Source organism: Colius striatus, unplaced genomic scaffold (assembly GCF_028858725.1).
Source record: "Colius striatus isolate bColStr4 unplaced genomic scaffold, bColStr4.1.hap1 scaffold_35, whole genome shotgun sequence".
Lineage (NCBI taxonomy): Eukaryota > Metazoa > Chordata > Aves > Coliiformes > Coliidae > Colius > Colius striatus.
This window is the reverse complement of record NW_026908519.1, coordinates 1,663,945-1,680,056: the sequence shown is the minus strand read 5'-3', so window position 1 is coordinate 1,680,056 and position 16,112 is coordinate 1,663,945. Positions and strand designations below refer to the sequence as shown.

The window sequence follows — 16,112 nt, the reverse complement described above, 5'->3', positions numbered from 1 at the left end:
GTAAAATGCCAACCAAACCTCACTTTTCCCTTCAGATTTGCCCCCACACCTCATGTCATCCCTCACAACTCCCACAAACCCTCACTTTTCCCCTCTAAATCCCAACAGAAAACAACTTGTTCCTTCAAACCTCCAGCCAAACCCCCACTTTGGACCTCAGATATTGACCAAAACCTTCCTTTTTTTCTCACAACTCCACCCAGACCTCACACTTTCCCCTCAGGATTTCCCCAAAAGCTCACTTTTCCCCTCAAAACTCTACCAAATGAAACACTTTTCCCCACAGAAATACCCTCAAAACCCCACTTTTGCTGCCTCAGAAAACCACCAAAACCCCCACTTTTCCCCTCAGACATGCCCAAAAACCTCCTTTTATCCCTCACAACTCCACTGAAACCACACTTTTGCTCTCAGAATTGCGCCAAAACCTTATTTTATCCCTCAGAACCCCCCCAAACCCTACTTTTCTTCTCAAAACTCTACTAAAACCCCACTTTTTGCCACCTAAGTTCCCCAAAAACCCATTTTCCCACTCAAAACGCCACCCAAACCTCACTTGACTTCACAATTGCCCCCAACCTCATTTTATCTCTCAGAACTCCCCTAAACCCTCACTTTTCCCCTCAAAACCCCAACAAAAACACACTTTTTCCTTGCAAACTCCACACAAACCCACACTTTTGCTCTCAGAATTGAAACAAAACCCCCTTTTAGCCCACAACTCCACCGCTCTTTGCCCTCGCAAATGTACTCAATCCCAGCTTTCGCCTGCAAAACTGCACCAAAGCCCCACTTTTCCCCTCAAAACCCCACCAAAACACTTGTTTTTTTCAAAAATCCACACAAACCGCAATTTTTCCCTTTAAAAATTTACCAAAACCTCACTTTTTCCCTCAAAACTCCACCCAAATGCCACTTTTCTTTCTCAGAAATGTACTCAAACCCCACTTTACAGCCTCAAAACTCCTCCAAAATCCTAGTTTTTCTCTCACAATTGCACCAAAACCTCACTTTATCCCTCAGAATTCCCCCAAACCCCACTTTTTCCCCTCAAAACGCTTCCCAAACTCCACTTTTGCCCTCAAGATGGCACTTTTTTACCCAGCAGTTCCCAAAAATCCTACTTTTTCCCTCAGAATAGCACCCAAAACCAACTTTTCCTCGAAAATACCTCCAAAACCTCACTTTTCCACTCAGTGGTGTTTTGGTGGAGTTCTGTTTCCCTCAAAACTGCACCAAAACCCCGCTTCTTCCCCCAGAAGTTCCCCAAAACTGCACCTTTCCCCTCAAAACTCCACCAAAACCCCATTTTCCCCCTCAAAGCACCACCAAACTCCACTTTTACCCTCAGAATTTCCACAAAACCCCATTTTTCCCCTCAAAACCCCACCAAAACACTTGTTTTTTTCAAAAATCCACACAAACCGCAATTTTTCCCTTTAAAAATTTACCAAAACCTCACTTTTTCCCTCAAAACTCCACCCAAATCCCACCTTTTCCCCTCAGAATTGCACCATAACCTCATTTTATCCCACAACTCCACTGCTTTTGGCCCTCAGAAATGTACTCCATCCCCACTTTTCCTCTCAAAACTCTTCCAAACTACACTTTTCCCTGAAAAATTGCACCAAAACCCACTTTTTCTCCTAAAACTCCAACAAAACCTCACTTTGCTCTCAGAAATAAACAAAAACTCTACTTTTTCCCTCAGAATTGCTCAAAAACACCACTTTTCCTCTATAAAATTCCACCCAAATCCCAACTGTTTTCCTGGAAAATGCCACCCAAACCACACTTTTCCCCTCAGACATGCCCAAAAACCTCCTTTCATCCCTCACAACTCCACTGAAACCACACTTTCGCTCTCAGAATTGCGCCAAAACCTTATTTTATCCCTCAGAATCCCCCCCAAGCCCTACTTTTCTTCTCAAAACTCTACTAAAACCCCACTTTTTGCCACGTGAGTTCCCCAAAAACCCATTTTTCCACTCAAAACGCCACCCAAACCTCACTTGACTTCACAATTGCCCCCAACCTCATTTTATCTCTCAGAACTCCCCTAAACCCTCACTTTTCCCCTCAAAACCCCAACAGAAAACAACTTGTTCCTTCAAACCTCCAGCCAAACCCCCACTTTGGACCTCAGATAGTTACCAAAACCTTCCTTTTTTTCTCACAACTCCACCCAGACCTCACACTTTCCCCTCAAGATTTCCCAAAACCCTCATTTTTTCTTTAAACACCCCAACAAAAACACATATTTTCTCCCAAAACTCCACACAAACCCCCACTTTGCCCCTGAGAATTGCTCCAAAACCCCACTTTTCCTCTCAAAACTACACCCAAATCCCAATTGCTTTCCCTCACAATTACCCCAAAACCTCTTTTCATCCCTCAGAACTCCTCCAAAACCCCACTTGGTCCTTCAAAACTCACACAAAACCCCTTTTCTCCTCACATCTTCCCCAAAGGCCCTCTTTTCCCCTCAGAATTACTCCAAATCTCACTTTTTCCATCCAAACTCCACCTAAACCCCACTTTTGCTCTCAGAAATTTACCAAAACCCTGCTTTTTCCCTCAAAACACCACCCAAATCCCACCTTTTCCCTCAGAAATGCCCCAAAACCTCATATTTTCCCTCAAAACTCCACCCAAATGCCACTTTTCTTTCTCAGAAATGTACTCAAACCCCACTTTACAGCCTCAAAACTCCTCCAAAATCCTAGTTTTTCTCTCAGAATTGCACCAAAACCTCATTTTATCCCTCAGAATTCCTCCAAACCCCACTTTTCCTGTCAAAACCCCACCAACTCCCCCCTTTTTTGCATTCAAAATCCACCCAAACCCCACTTTTTCCCCTCAAAACGCTTCCCAAACTCCACTTTTGCCCTCAAGATGGCACTTTTTTACCCAGCAGTTCCCAAAAATCACACTTTTTCCCTCAGAATAGCACCCAAAAACAACTTTTCCTCTGAAAAGACCTCCAAAACCTCGCTTTTTCACTCAGAACTCCACCAAAACACCACTGTTTCTCTCAAAACTGCACCAAAACCCCGCTTCTTCCCCCAGAAGTTCCCCAAAACTGCATCTTTCCCCTCAAAACTCCATCAAACCCCACTTTTTCCCCTCAAAACTCCACCAAAACCCCATTTTCCCCCTCAAAACACCACCAAACTGCACTTTTACCCTCAGAATTTCCACAAAACCCCACTTTTCCCCTCAAAACCCCACCAAAACACTTGTTTTTTTCAAAAAATCCACCCAAACACCACTTTTTCCCCCTTAAAAATTTACCAAAACCTCACTTTTTCCCTCAAAACTCCACCCAAATCCCACCTTTTCCCCTCAGAATTGCACCAAAACCTCATTTTATCCCACAACTCCACGGATTTTGGCCCTCAGAAATGTACTCCATCCCCACTTTTCCCCTCAAAACTCTTCCAAACTACACTTTTCCCTGCAAAACTGCACCAAAACCCACTTTTTCTCCTAAAACTCCAACAAAACCTCCCTTTTGCTCTCAGAAATTGTCCTGGTTTAGGCCCATCAGGGAACAAAGGCCACGATTAGCCCCGAGTACCCAAGTGGCTGAGAATTGCTCAAGGGCAGGGAGAGCTTAATTGCCGCTTAAGGTTCAGGACAAAGCAGACCAGGCCACTCGGTTTGGGGAAGAAAACAGAGAAACAGTGTAATGCAACATCAACTAAAACATACCCCCAAAAACCCAAAACATAACCAAAATGAAACAACACGGAGCAATACATCAATGAAGAGTCCAACCAGCCTTTTGAAGAACACCTTCTTGCCACCCCTCCCCTCTTCCCGGGCTCAGAGCCCTGATCCCGGGGCTTTTACCTTGTCCCCCCCTGAACGGTTCGGGGGGGCAGGCAGTGGAGATCTCAGTCAGTCTGTTCTCCATAGCTTCTGCCGTTTGCCCCTCCTCCGGACGGGTGAACTCCACACCAGTCCTCCCTGCGAGTCCGTGGGGTAACTCACACGCATGGCAGCCCTGCACGGGCTGCTCCGATGCCCACTGACTCCAAAGGCTGCAGCTCGTCTCTGCCTCTCGTGTGGGGCTGCTCTGCGGCGTGCAGGCTCTCCAGCACGGCCTGGGCCATGGCCCCTCCCCACACAGTCCCTCTCCCGTCCGGGCTCACTCACACGGAGCTGCTGGGAACTCTCGCTCCTGCCACGGATCTCCAGAGGCTGCAGGGGCACAGCTGCATTCTCGCCACGGCTTGCAGAGGAGTCTCTGCTCTGTTGCTTCTCCTTCCTTCCTCCTTCTCTGGCTGAAGGGTCCGCGTGGTCGCCACCATCTCGTGTCACTCTTACACCTCCTGCTTCGCATTTCACATTCCCGTCCCCTAAATAGCGCTGGCAGAGGCGCCAGATTGGCCCAGCCGGGCCGGAGGTGGGTGTGAACCCAGGAGCCGGGGGGAGAGTCCGCAAACTCTTTCTCGGGTCTTCACTGCAACCCGCTCCCCCTGTTACTAAGCCAAAAGCTGCTCCTTGCTAAACCAGAACACAAATAAACAAAAACTCTACTTTTTCCCTCAGAATTGCTCAAAAACACCGCTTTTCCTCTATAAAATTCCACCCAAATCCCTCAGAATTTCCACAAAACCCCAGTGTTTACACTCGTTGAGGCAAGGGACTGAGGATGGAAAGGACGAGCCCAGCGGTCCGTGAGGGCCGGGGCCGGTGGTGTCGGCGCGGTGTGTGTGGGGGGGCTCCGGAGACACCGACCGGGCGCGGGAAGCGGCTGCGCGGCGGCGGCTGCGGATGGAAGGGGCGGGGGGGGTCTGGCTCACTCCGTGCCGTCCCCGGCGCCGGCGGCGCAGCCGCTGTTACTCTCTCCCGTGTTTTATTTTTCTTCCCTCACATGCCCGATGGTGCCCAGTCTAACACGGGGTCGCGCTCCCCCACTCTCCTCTGATCATCCTGCGCCGCACCCCGGCCCGACTCTGCCCGCTCGGCATTCCCCTGCGAGTCGTCCCAGGGGTAACTCGGCGGGTTGGGCTCGAATGGGAAGCAGCTCTCCCGCGGGGGCTCTGCTCCGAAGCCCCTTCGCCTCTCTGACTTTGTAAATACTCTTGTGTAGAGAAGAACCTTTTTCTTTTTTCTCGGTATCATTCGCCTCAGCGCCGCTCCCGGCGCTTCTCCCGGCACCTCTCCCGGCGCTTCTCCCGGCACCTCTCCCGGCGCTGCTCTCGGCACCTCTCCCGGCACCTCTCCCGACACCTCTCCCGGCGCTGCTCTCGGCACCTCTCCCGGCACCTCTCCCGGCACCTCTCCCGGCGCTTCTCCCGGGGCTACTCTCGGCACCTCTCCCGGCACCTCTCCCGGCACCTCTCCCGGCGCTGCTCTCGGCACCTCTCCCGGCACCTCTCCCGGCACCTCTCCCGACACCTCTCCCGGCGCTGCTCTCGGCACCTCTCCCGGCACCTCTCCCGGCACCTCTCCCGGCGCTACTCTCGGCACCTCTCCCGGCACCTCTCCCGGCACCTCTCCCGGCGCTGCTCTCGGCACCTCTCCCGGCACCTCTCCCGGCACCTCTCCCGGCGGTTCTCCCAGCGCTACTCCCGGCACCTCTCCCGGCGCTGCTCCCGGCGCTACTCTCGGCACCTCTCCCGGCACTACTGTCCGTGCCTCTGCCAGTTCACTCTCTGCCCCAGGGACAGGCTCACTAAGTGGGGGGGAAGGGGGGGGAGGCGGGGGCTCTTTAGGCCGGCACTCTTGTTCCTCGGGAGGGGCTGATGGCTCATATGGTTCTCGTACCCCGTCCGTGCCTCCAGGGTCATTTTCTACACGCGGGGGGGGGGGGGGGGGGGGGGGGAGCATTACTTTTGAGACGATAGGAGCCAGCGAGGTGGGTTGGAACCAGTCACGCTCATCGTTTTTGTTCTTACTCTGTGCTGCTGATGCGTGCTCAGCAGCCTTCTTTTCTGCCTGATGTTGCAACAACTCATTGTGCACTATCCGCCAAAACTTCCCTAACTTTTCAGCTATCTCATCGTCCTCCAGGGTAGCTTCCCACAGCAAATGCCCAAATCTACGCCATTCGCTCAATTCATGCACTGTCTGTGGATTCTGAAACACTCCCTTAGCATACCCATAAGCTAACAACCCTGGTAGGTCTTTTTGCAGATCTATACCCTTTATCTGCCGCTTCTGCAAGAATGCAGTAAATAAATCATATGCCGCTTGCCTTTCCACACCTATAGCATTCAGTTTAGCATTGTATGATTGACTGTACTTGACTAATAAATGGTAACATATGTAACTAACAATAATATAAAGGTAACTAAACGTAAGGTAAGCATAACCATAGTGTGAGAGAAAACTAACTGAAGGCCGAACAGATGGGGTGATATTTTAGACACAATAAGGCTGATGTTTTAAGCACAATAAGGATGGTGTTTAAACACAGTGAGGTTGGTGTTTAAGTTGTTACCAAAATGAAACTTTGAGGCCTTATGCATAGTGCGTGATGCTTAGTATTAACTATTTGCCATGAATTGTGGCACGTACAAAGCATTTGAAAAGGTATAGAAGTGATGATGATGTGACAATAAATTGGAGCTGATGCACATCAGATTGGTGTCTGGTCACTCCCGTTTCGTGCAACAAAGAAGAACCCCTGCACAAAGAAAAAGAAACCCTGCAGAACAGGCTGCCCAGAGGGCTTGTGGAGTCTCCTTCCTTGGAGGATTTCAGCACAAGCCTGGACACGTTCTTGTGCGACCTGATCTAGGTGAACTGAATTCTGGGGGAGGGGGTTGCTCTAGATGATCTCTAATGGTCCCTTCCAACCCCTACCACTCTAGGATTCTATGATGTCACACAGTCTAGATGCAGTACCCAGATGTGCTGTGATGTCACAGAGCACTGTTGAGGCATCCAGAGGTGATGTGATGTTATAGAGAACTGTTGCCATGCCCACGTCTGCTGTGATGTCACAGAGTCTCATTTCAGTGCCCAGATATTGTGTGAAATCTCAGAGCACTGTGTGTCCAGTGTCCAGATGTGCTGTGATGTCACAGAGCACTATTGCAGTGCCCAGATGTGCTGTCATATCACACAGCCCTGCTGCAAAGCCCAGATGTGCTGTCGCGTTACATAGTCCTATTGCAGTGCACACGTCTTATGATGTCACAGAGTACTGTTGCCTTTCCCAGATGTGCTGTGATGTCACAGAGCACTGTTGCACTGCCTAGTACTAGGACGTCGCAGAACCCCACGGCAGTGTCTGGATGTGATGTGATGTCAAACACTCTTGTTGCAGTGCCCAGATTTTCTGTGATGTCCTACAGCCCCGTTCCAGTGCCTAGATATGCTATGATGTCACGGAGCAGTGTAGCACTGCCCAGATGTGCTGTGATGCGACACACACCACACATCCTCTGCAATGCCCACATGTACTGCTGTGCCACACAGTCCTGTTGTAGTGCCTAGATGTTCTCTGATTTCACACACCCCCTTGTCATGCCCAGATGTGCTGTGATGTCACAGAGCACTGTTGCAGGGCCCAGATGTGCTATGATGTCACAGAGCACTGTTGCAGTGCCCAGATGTGCTGTGATGTCACAGAGTACCACTGCAGTTCCCACTTGTGCTGTGATCTCACAGGCACCCTAGCAATGTCCTCTTGTGATAGGATGTTTCAGAGCACTGTTGCAGTGCCCACGTCTGCTGTGATGACAGAGTCTCGTTTCAGTGCCCAGATACTATGTGAAGTCTCAGAGCAGTGTGTGTCCAGTGCCCAGACGTCCTGTGACGTCACAGAGCACTATTGGAGTGCCCAGATGTGCTGTAAGGTCACACAGCCCTGCTGCAAAGCCCAGATGTGCTGTTGTGTTACACAGTCCTGTTGCACTGTGCACATGTTCTGTGATGTCACAGAGCACTGCTGCCTTTCCCAGATGTGCTGTGATGTCACAGAGCACCGTGCCAGGGCCTAGTGATGCTGTTATATATCACAGCAGTGATTGAGTGCTCAGATGTCTTGTAATGTCACAGAGCACTGTAGCAGTGTGCAGTTGAGGTAAGATGTTATAGAGCACTGTTGCAGTGCCCAGATGTGCTGTGATGTCAGAGAGTCCCGTTTCAGTGCCCAGATATGATGTGAAGCCTTAGAGCACTGCTACAGTGCCCAGACGTCCTGTGATGTCACACAGCACTGTTGCTGTGCCCAAAGGTGATGTGACGTCACAGAATACTGCCGCAGTGTCCGGATGTGATGTGATGTCACAGAGCCCCATTCCAGTGCCTAGATAAGCAATGATGTCACAGAGCAGTGTAGTGGTGCCCAGATGTGCTGTGATGCAATACACACAGCACAACCTCTGCAATGCCCACATCTCCTGCAATGTCACACAGCCGTGTTGCAGTACCTAGTTGTGCTGTGATGTCACAGAGCACTGTTGCAGTGACAACGTCTGCTGTGATGCCACAGAAACCCGTTTCAGTGCCCAGATATGATGTTGAAAGGCGAAGCTTTCCTCTACCCAGGCAGACGCGCACCTCAGAGGAAAACGAGAAGCCGACTTGATGCAAACACACGAGGTGAGGTTTATTTCGGAGCTCCGGGTCGTCTCGTAACTCACGCAGGAGTCAGAGGAGGCGACCCTGGTGCTCAGTAGAAAAGGGTTTTTATAGGGTTTACACGCCACACAACAGATATAGGGTTCAAACAATAGTTACAAGCTCTTGACCCTTGGTCTGGACCCTCCTGATAACCACAGGCCGCAGCCTTTTTTAGGAAATGTTTTTAACTTCTGCTTCTAGGAAATGAAGCGGTCTCAATGAGACTGCACTTTCGCTGAGGCGGTTGTTGTTCTCATGGTGTGCAGGCCGTACTCCATTTTGTTTGTTTTGCTTCTCCTCAGTTTGTTTTGCTTCTCCTCAGTTTCGCCTCTTCTCATTCCCCTCTTTTTCTTTTGTACATTTCTAATCTTAGAATTTCTGGAGAGGCCAGGCCAGTGGTCAGGACTAACACTTACTAACATTATATTTCTATTCTATGCTTATAACATTATGGATGTCATTTTGGAGTCTTCTTCCACCCCTTTAGGCACAGTCCTAAAACACACTTATAAGAAATAAAGATTATACCAATAAGAATAATAGTAATTATCACAGTTTGGATTAATGAAGATAACCACTCAGCAATATGTATTCCTAGGGAATTGAATACTTCCCCTACCCAATTTCTTCGGGCTTCCTCTTCAATTCCTTTTGTTTTCTCCTCTATCTGATGTAATTTGTTAATATCGTTTTCCACAGCTTCCGTAACATTTGGGATATGTATACAACAGTCGCTTATTTTATTTTTTAGATACCCACAAACCCCATGTTCCTTTAATAGTAACATATCAAGGGCCATCCGATTTTGCAGAGCCATTTTGCTAGTTGCCTGGAGTTGGAAATTCATATCTTTAAATCCCTTTCTAGTAACAGCCGCTCGTCGTGCGGTTTGTGCCAACAATTTATCAAGCATCTCCCTATTTCTATATGATGCGATTTGGGGAAATATGGATTCAATTGCCCACCCTATTTTTACCGCAGTTTTTGGTTCCTGCCATTCATCACTGGGGGCTTCCTCGCCTTCTTTACTTACATCCCTCCTCTTTCGAGGCATAAGTTCTTTTTCTCCAGACTTTTTCCAGTAGGGACACAGTGTGGGCACCCCTAGGGTAACTTGATTAATAGGCCCATCAATGGAAATATGTGTGGTCCATTTTCGTTCGTTAGTGACCCATACTAAATTTCCAGAACTCTGGACTGTAGTATATTTGCAGTCAAGCATTTCCCCATCTGACCCACCTTTAGTATGTGGTGGCAGGGTATGTTTGTATCCTCGACATTCACATCCCCACTTAAGCAGATAACGGACGGGGAAAATCCCTATTTCCTTCTCCGGGGTGTCACAGTTGAGGACTTTGGTACAGTTCCACCCATGTGTGTGTTCCACAATCGTTTTTTTAGAAGTCATCTCATGAAAAGTGTGTGTATAGCGTTGATCCTGCTTTCCTTGAAACTGCACACACCAGTTTACTGGTCCTATGTAGCTAAAAGTTTCTGCAATAGCGGGTCCCCAGATAGATTGCCAGACCTTGGGGTCTAATTGTGTGATATTCTGACATACCACTTCAGAGTAAGTTTCAGTGGTAGTTACTGTAACTTGTTTTTCCTCATCAAAATAACACGTCCCCACAGAATGGATCCCTCCCTTTTTATATTCAGAATTAAGTTTTCGTTTGCAGTCTTCCTTCCTGATTTTCCACTGTGATTTTCGTGTCCTGATAAATCACCGACCTACCCCAGTCCTAGTTCGAGGCACACTCTTACAAAATTGGGATACATTATTTTTATATTTTGGTAGTGGTCCCGCCGGGATTATACCCCACGGAATAGGCTCCCCAGCTGCTTGTGGTAATGGTAAACAAGCAGTGATACTGGTCGCATTTTGGGCCTTCCCGAAATCTCGGATTAGTCCCACCAACAGATTTTCCCTAGGTGTTTCGGTTTGGTTTCCGAAACACACGAAGCTTAAGAGGATTATCAGTCTTTTCCACCACCCAATCATCCTTTTGTATATCTCTAGGTGCCCTTTTTACATGCGCTGAATGTACCCACGCAGTAATCCCATCGACTTTTACAGCGGTGGGAGTTGTTAACAATACCACATATGGTCCCTTCCACCGAGGTTCGAGCGTCTCTGATCGGTGTCGTCTAATCAGAACTTTGTCTCCGACCTGGAACGAATGGGGCATCGACACCTCGCCCGGATCGTAGAGGTTCTTCAACTGTTCCCAAACTTCTTTTCTAACTACTTCCAACGCTTTTAGGCGTGCTGCAAGAGTAAGAGAGGGCACAACAGGTTCATCAGTCCCCACTATTTCTGTCAGAGGAGGGGGACTCCCATACAAGATTTCATAAGGGGTGAGCCCCGTAGGTCCTGGGGTGTTTCGAACCCTAAACAGAGCGAGGGAGAGAAAGACTGTCCAATCCCTCCCGCCGGTCTCCGCTACTAATTTAGTTAAAGTTTCTTTCAAGGTCCTATTCATCCTTTCTACCTGTCCTGAACTTTGAGGGTGGTATGCACAATGGAGCTTCCAGTTAATCCCCAATTGTCTGGCTACTCCCTGACTTACCTGGGCGACAAAGGCAGGTCCATTGTCTGACCCGATTACCTTGGGAATACCAAACCGGGGAAAAATCTCTTCCAGGATCTTTTTTGCGACTACTAGTGCTGTTTCGTTCCTTGTAGGGTATGCTTCGACCCATCCAGAGAAGGTATCTACAAACACTAACAAATATTTGTTACCGTACCGGGCAGGTTTTACTTCCGTAAAGTCTACTTCCCAATATGCTCCTGGTCGATCTCCTCTCAGTCTCTTTCCTTGGATTCCTTTAGTATGTCCTGCATTTGTAAAGGCACATGCCTCGCAATTTTGTACGATGCGTTCCACGGTTTTCCGTAGGTCCGGGACCTTGTAGCGTGATTTTTTTGCTAGTGTGATAAGTTTTTCAGTCCCCAAATGCGTAAGTCGGTGCATTTTATCGATGTAAGCTTTCCCTTCCTCAGCGGATAGGTTTGTTTCTTCCTTTCCTTCCACTGCCTGTTTGTCGTCAAGTTTTACTGAGAGTATCATGGCCTCTAGTGCGGCCTCTTTGGCAGTTGTGTCTGCCATTCGATTCCCTCTTGCAACCCAGTCATCTCCTTTTTGATGCCCTGGGCAATGTATGATGGCCACCTTTTTGGGGAGATGTACGGCTTCTAGGAGATTTAAAATTTCCTCTTTGTTCTTAATTTCCTTCCCCGCCGATGTCAAGAGCCCCCTCTGTCTGTATATTGCCCCATGGACGTGGGCTGTTGCGAAGGCGTATCTGCTATCGGTAAATATGTTAATCACTTTTCCTTCAGCCAACCTCAGGGCCTGTACGAGGGCTACTAGTTCGGCTTTTTGGGCAGAGGTCCCCTCTGGCAACGAGCTAGCCCACACGACCCGTTTCCCGTCCACTACGGCTGCGCCAGCCTTTCGCTTTCCTTCCAACAGGTAGCTGCTCCCATCGGTGAACCACGAGGGGGTTCCTTCCATAGGCTGGTCAGTTAGGTCTGCGCGAATGCCCACTTCTTCGGCTAGAACCTCTTGGCATTCATGGAGAGGCTGGTCACTCTCTCTTGCTTCAGGCATCAGTGTGGCTGGGTTCAGGATGGCTGGAGGGGCAAACTTAATACGTTCAGTTAGTAACAGACTCTGATAGTAAGTCATCCTGGCATTTGTTAACCACCGGTCAGGAGGTTGTCGAATAATGCTTTCCAGGGAGTGGGCTGCAATGATTGTAATTGGTTGTCCAAAAGTAAGTTTATCAGAGTCTTTTACCAAGACTGCGGTGGCAGCCACTATTTTAAGGCAGGCAGGCCATCCACTGGCCACGGGGTCTAATTTTTTTGACAAGTATGCCACTGGCCGTTTCCAGGGTCCGAGTTTCTGTGTTAACACACCCCGGGCCACTCCCTTTCGCTCATCCACGAACAGAGTAAATGGTTTGGTGAGGTCAGGTAACGCCAGAGCAGGGGAACTTAACAGCGCCTTCTTTATGTTGGTGAAGGCCTCCTCCTGCTCTTTGCCCCATACGAATTCTCCTTTGTTTTTGGTGAGTGGATATAGTGGTTCAGCCAAGCTAGCAAACCCAAGTATCCAAAGGCGACAGAACCCCGCCGTTCCCAGGAACTCACGCACCTGTCGAGAGGTTGACGGGGTGGGGATCTGCAAGATGGCCTTCTTTCGGGCTTCCGTCAGCCACCTTTTTCCATCCTTTAGAGCATATCCCAGATAGGTTACCTCTTTCTGGCAGATTTGTGCCTTCTTTGCTGAGACACGGTACCCCAACCTTCCAAGTTCAACCAGTAGTCTGCGAGTTCCCATCAGGCAGCTTTCTTTGGTGGACGCCGCGAGTAGGAGGTCATCTACATATTGGAGTAAAGTTACCTGTGGGTTCTGTGCCCGGAAAGTTGCCAGGTCCCTGTGGAGGGCTTCATCAAACAAGGTAGGAGAATTCTTAAATCCTTGTGGTAATCTTGTCCACGTGAGTTGACCCACTCTCCCACTTTCAGGATCTCTCCACTCGAAAGCGAAAATCAACTGGCTCACTGGATGCAGTCGCAAGCAGAAAAATGCATCCTTTAGGTCAAGGACTGTATACCAGGCACGATCTGGGGGAAGAGAGCTTAAGAGATTATATGGGTTGGGTACCGTAGGATGTAAGGTAAGCACTCTTGTTGACTTCCCGCAAGTCCTGTACTGGCCGATAATCCCCAGTCCCAGGTTTCTTTACCGGCAAGAGTGGTGTGTTCCAGGGAGATTTACAAGGCACAAGAATCCCTTGTTGTACAAGCTTGTCGATGTGAGGTCGTATCCCTGCTACTGCCTCTTTTGACAATGGGTATTGTTTTACGCTTATTGGGGTGGCACTTGATTGCAGCTTGATCACTATGGGAGGGATGTTCACCGCTTCCCCCATGCCCCCAGTTTCGGCCCATGCTTTCGGATACTGCTTGAGCCACTTTTCAAGGTTATCCAGGTTCTCCTTGGGGTTTTGGTATAGTCTATATTCCTCCCCCAAGTGCAGAGACAATACGCATGTTTTTGGCTTTCTGCCTGCAAGGGCGATCTCAGGGCCAGCAGAAGTAAAGCTTATCTGAGCCTTCATTTTTGTTAACAGGTCTCGTCCGAGGAGGGGGGTAGGGCACTCGGGTATTAACAAAAAAGAATGGGATACCTGGTTAGTTCCCAAGTCAATAGTTCGATTAGTTGTCCAGGGGTATTCTTTTCGACCTGTTGCTCCAATTACCATGGTCTGTTTGTTAGTTACAGTCCCTAATGAGGTTTTCAGTACGGAATATTCTGCCCCAGTATCAATCAAAAAATTTACTGGGGTCCCCTCCACATTTAACGTTATCCTAGGCTCGGGGAGGGGTTCCGGGCCCTGACCCCATTAATCTTCATCTTCCTCCAGGGTTAGTACTCTCTTTCCCTTTTTCTTAGGGCATTCACGGGCCCAATGCCCATGTTCCTTGCAGAACGCACATTGATCTTTTCCCAGTCTTCTGGGTCCCTTATTCCTGTCATTGTCGCCCAGGTCCCTTCCTCCTTTCGCCTGTCTTTCCCCTTGGCGTTTCCCCTCGGCCATTACTGTAGTAAGTATTCTTGTTAAATTCTTATCCTGTCTCTTTTGTCTCCGTATTTCTTCCTTCTCTCTCTCATTCTTTTCCCTCTCCCACTTTTCTTCCTCGGTTTCCCTTTTATGGAACACTTTCTCAGCCTCTTTAACAATATCTTGCAGGGTGTAATCCTGCAATCCCTTGATATGCTGCAGTTTTCGTTTTATATCTGGTGCAGCTTGTCCAATGAAGGACATGATAACGGAGGCCCGTTGTCCCCTAGATTCGGGATCAAACGGGGTATAAATACGATAGGCCTCCATGATACGTTCTAGGAACACCGAGGGTGGTTCATTAGGCCCCTGCATAATTTCTCTCACCTTTGCCAGATTGGTAGGTTTCCTGGCTGCCCCTCTTAGTCCTGCTACCAGAGCCCGGCGGTATATGGACAGTCGTTCCCTACCTGCTGCTGTATTATAGTCCCATTGCGGTCGCGCTACTGGGAACAACGCCTCCACTTCCATTCCTGTTCGAGGGGGTTGGCCTGGTTGGCCTTCCTGTAGGGTTTTTCGTGCCTCCGAGAAGATTCGTTCTCGCTCCTCTGTGGTGAAAAGTGTTTGAAGTAACTGCTGGCAGTCGTCCCATGTGGGCTGATGGGAGTACATCAGGGATTCGACTAGTCCTATGAGGGCAGCAGAGTTCTCAGAAAAAGAAGGGTTATTTGCTTTCCAGTTGTACAAATCGGAGGACGAAAAGGGCCAGTACTGTAATGGTTGTAACTCATCTGGCTCTGTGGGGGCTGGCCCCACCGCCCGGAGTGGTAAGGCTACAGTGGAGTCTGGTCCCTCAGGCATTATCCCCCGTTTACTCCTGGTACCGGTATAGGGTCCTTCTTCCCAACCCCCCGGGTTATATGGCACAGGTACTCCCTCGTCTGGGGACCGGGGTCCAGTTGGGGGGGCGGTGGGTATAGATGTGGATACAGGTGGAGTCCATTCAGGGGGTCCTTCGACCTCTGGATATACCTTGGTCTTAGGGCTTGGTTCTTTCAATTTTTCATAATCTCCTCCATTATTGGTCACCCCTTCTTCTACTCCTGTGAGAGCCAGAGTCCTGGTTGTCACAGGTACGCCCCGTCTAAAGTATGAGTAGGATGGGGCTAGGACTCTTATTTTATCATTTGGAAGAAATGACCCAGTCCGGCGGATACATCACCAAATCTTCCCATACTGTGATATATGGTTCTTGGTCAGGATGGCCTCCTATTGAGGCGAAAATAGTCATTCGGACTGCCCGTATGGTATGGATGTCAAAGGTACCTGACCGCGGCCATCCTACTTTAAAGGTTGGCCATTCACTTTCGCAATAATTTTGCCAATCCCCCTTCTTGATAATAAGAGACAGGTTTTGCCCTCGTGCTTTTACTTTTGCCCAATGTGCCAATGTTAATGACAGAGGGGTGGATCGGGACCGCCCCATGGTTATCAATAATACAAAAAAGATTATAATAAAACACACACACACAGAAACGATTTCTCGCTCTCCACGACTCTTACACCACGGAAGAGATCTTATCAAAATTTCAGAAGGGCGGAGACCTCGTCCCCTCATTCACTCCACAAGGACCAGCTAGGTTTCACCTATAGGCAAAGGTTGCCTATTTTCACCCGTGAGGCGTCCCCCAGGGCCGTAGCCTGTGGTGCCGGACACGTCTGTCCCCCACACGTGCTACTCAGAAACCTCTTTAAAGTCTGTCAGACCTTTACTGACCCAGCAGCTTCAGTTTTCCCGTGACCCTTACTTTCAAAACAACATAACACAACCCTGACAATTATGACTCCTATCCTTACACAGGTAGAACATAAAAAATCAATACAATTAATCAGGCACATTAAAATTTTTGCACAAAGGGGTTCCTGTCCCGTACCTATCCCCGTAATGT

General features: G+C 49.0%; 1 protein-coding gene across 1 annotated transcript; it reads right to left on the bottom strand.

The window, feature by feature from the left end:
* Positions 1 to 10,342: 10,342 nt before the first annotated feature.
* LOC133629259 (uncharacterized) lies at positions 10,343 to 15,303 on the bottom strand. The gene is given in 2 exon segments (XM_062019913.1): positions 10,343 to 13,287; positions 13,289 to 15,303. Coding segments are annotated over 2 exon segments (4,509 nt in total). The 5' UTR covers positions 15,025 to 15,303; the 3' UTR covers positions 10,343 to 10,514.
* Between the last annotated feature and the right edge of the window lie 809 nt (positions 15,304 to 16,112).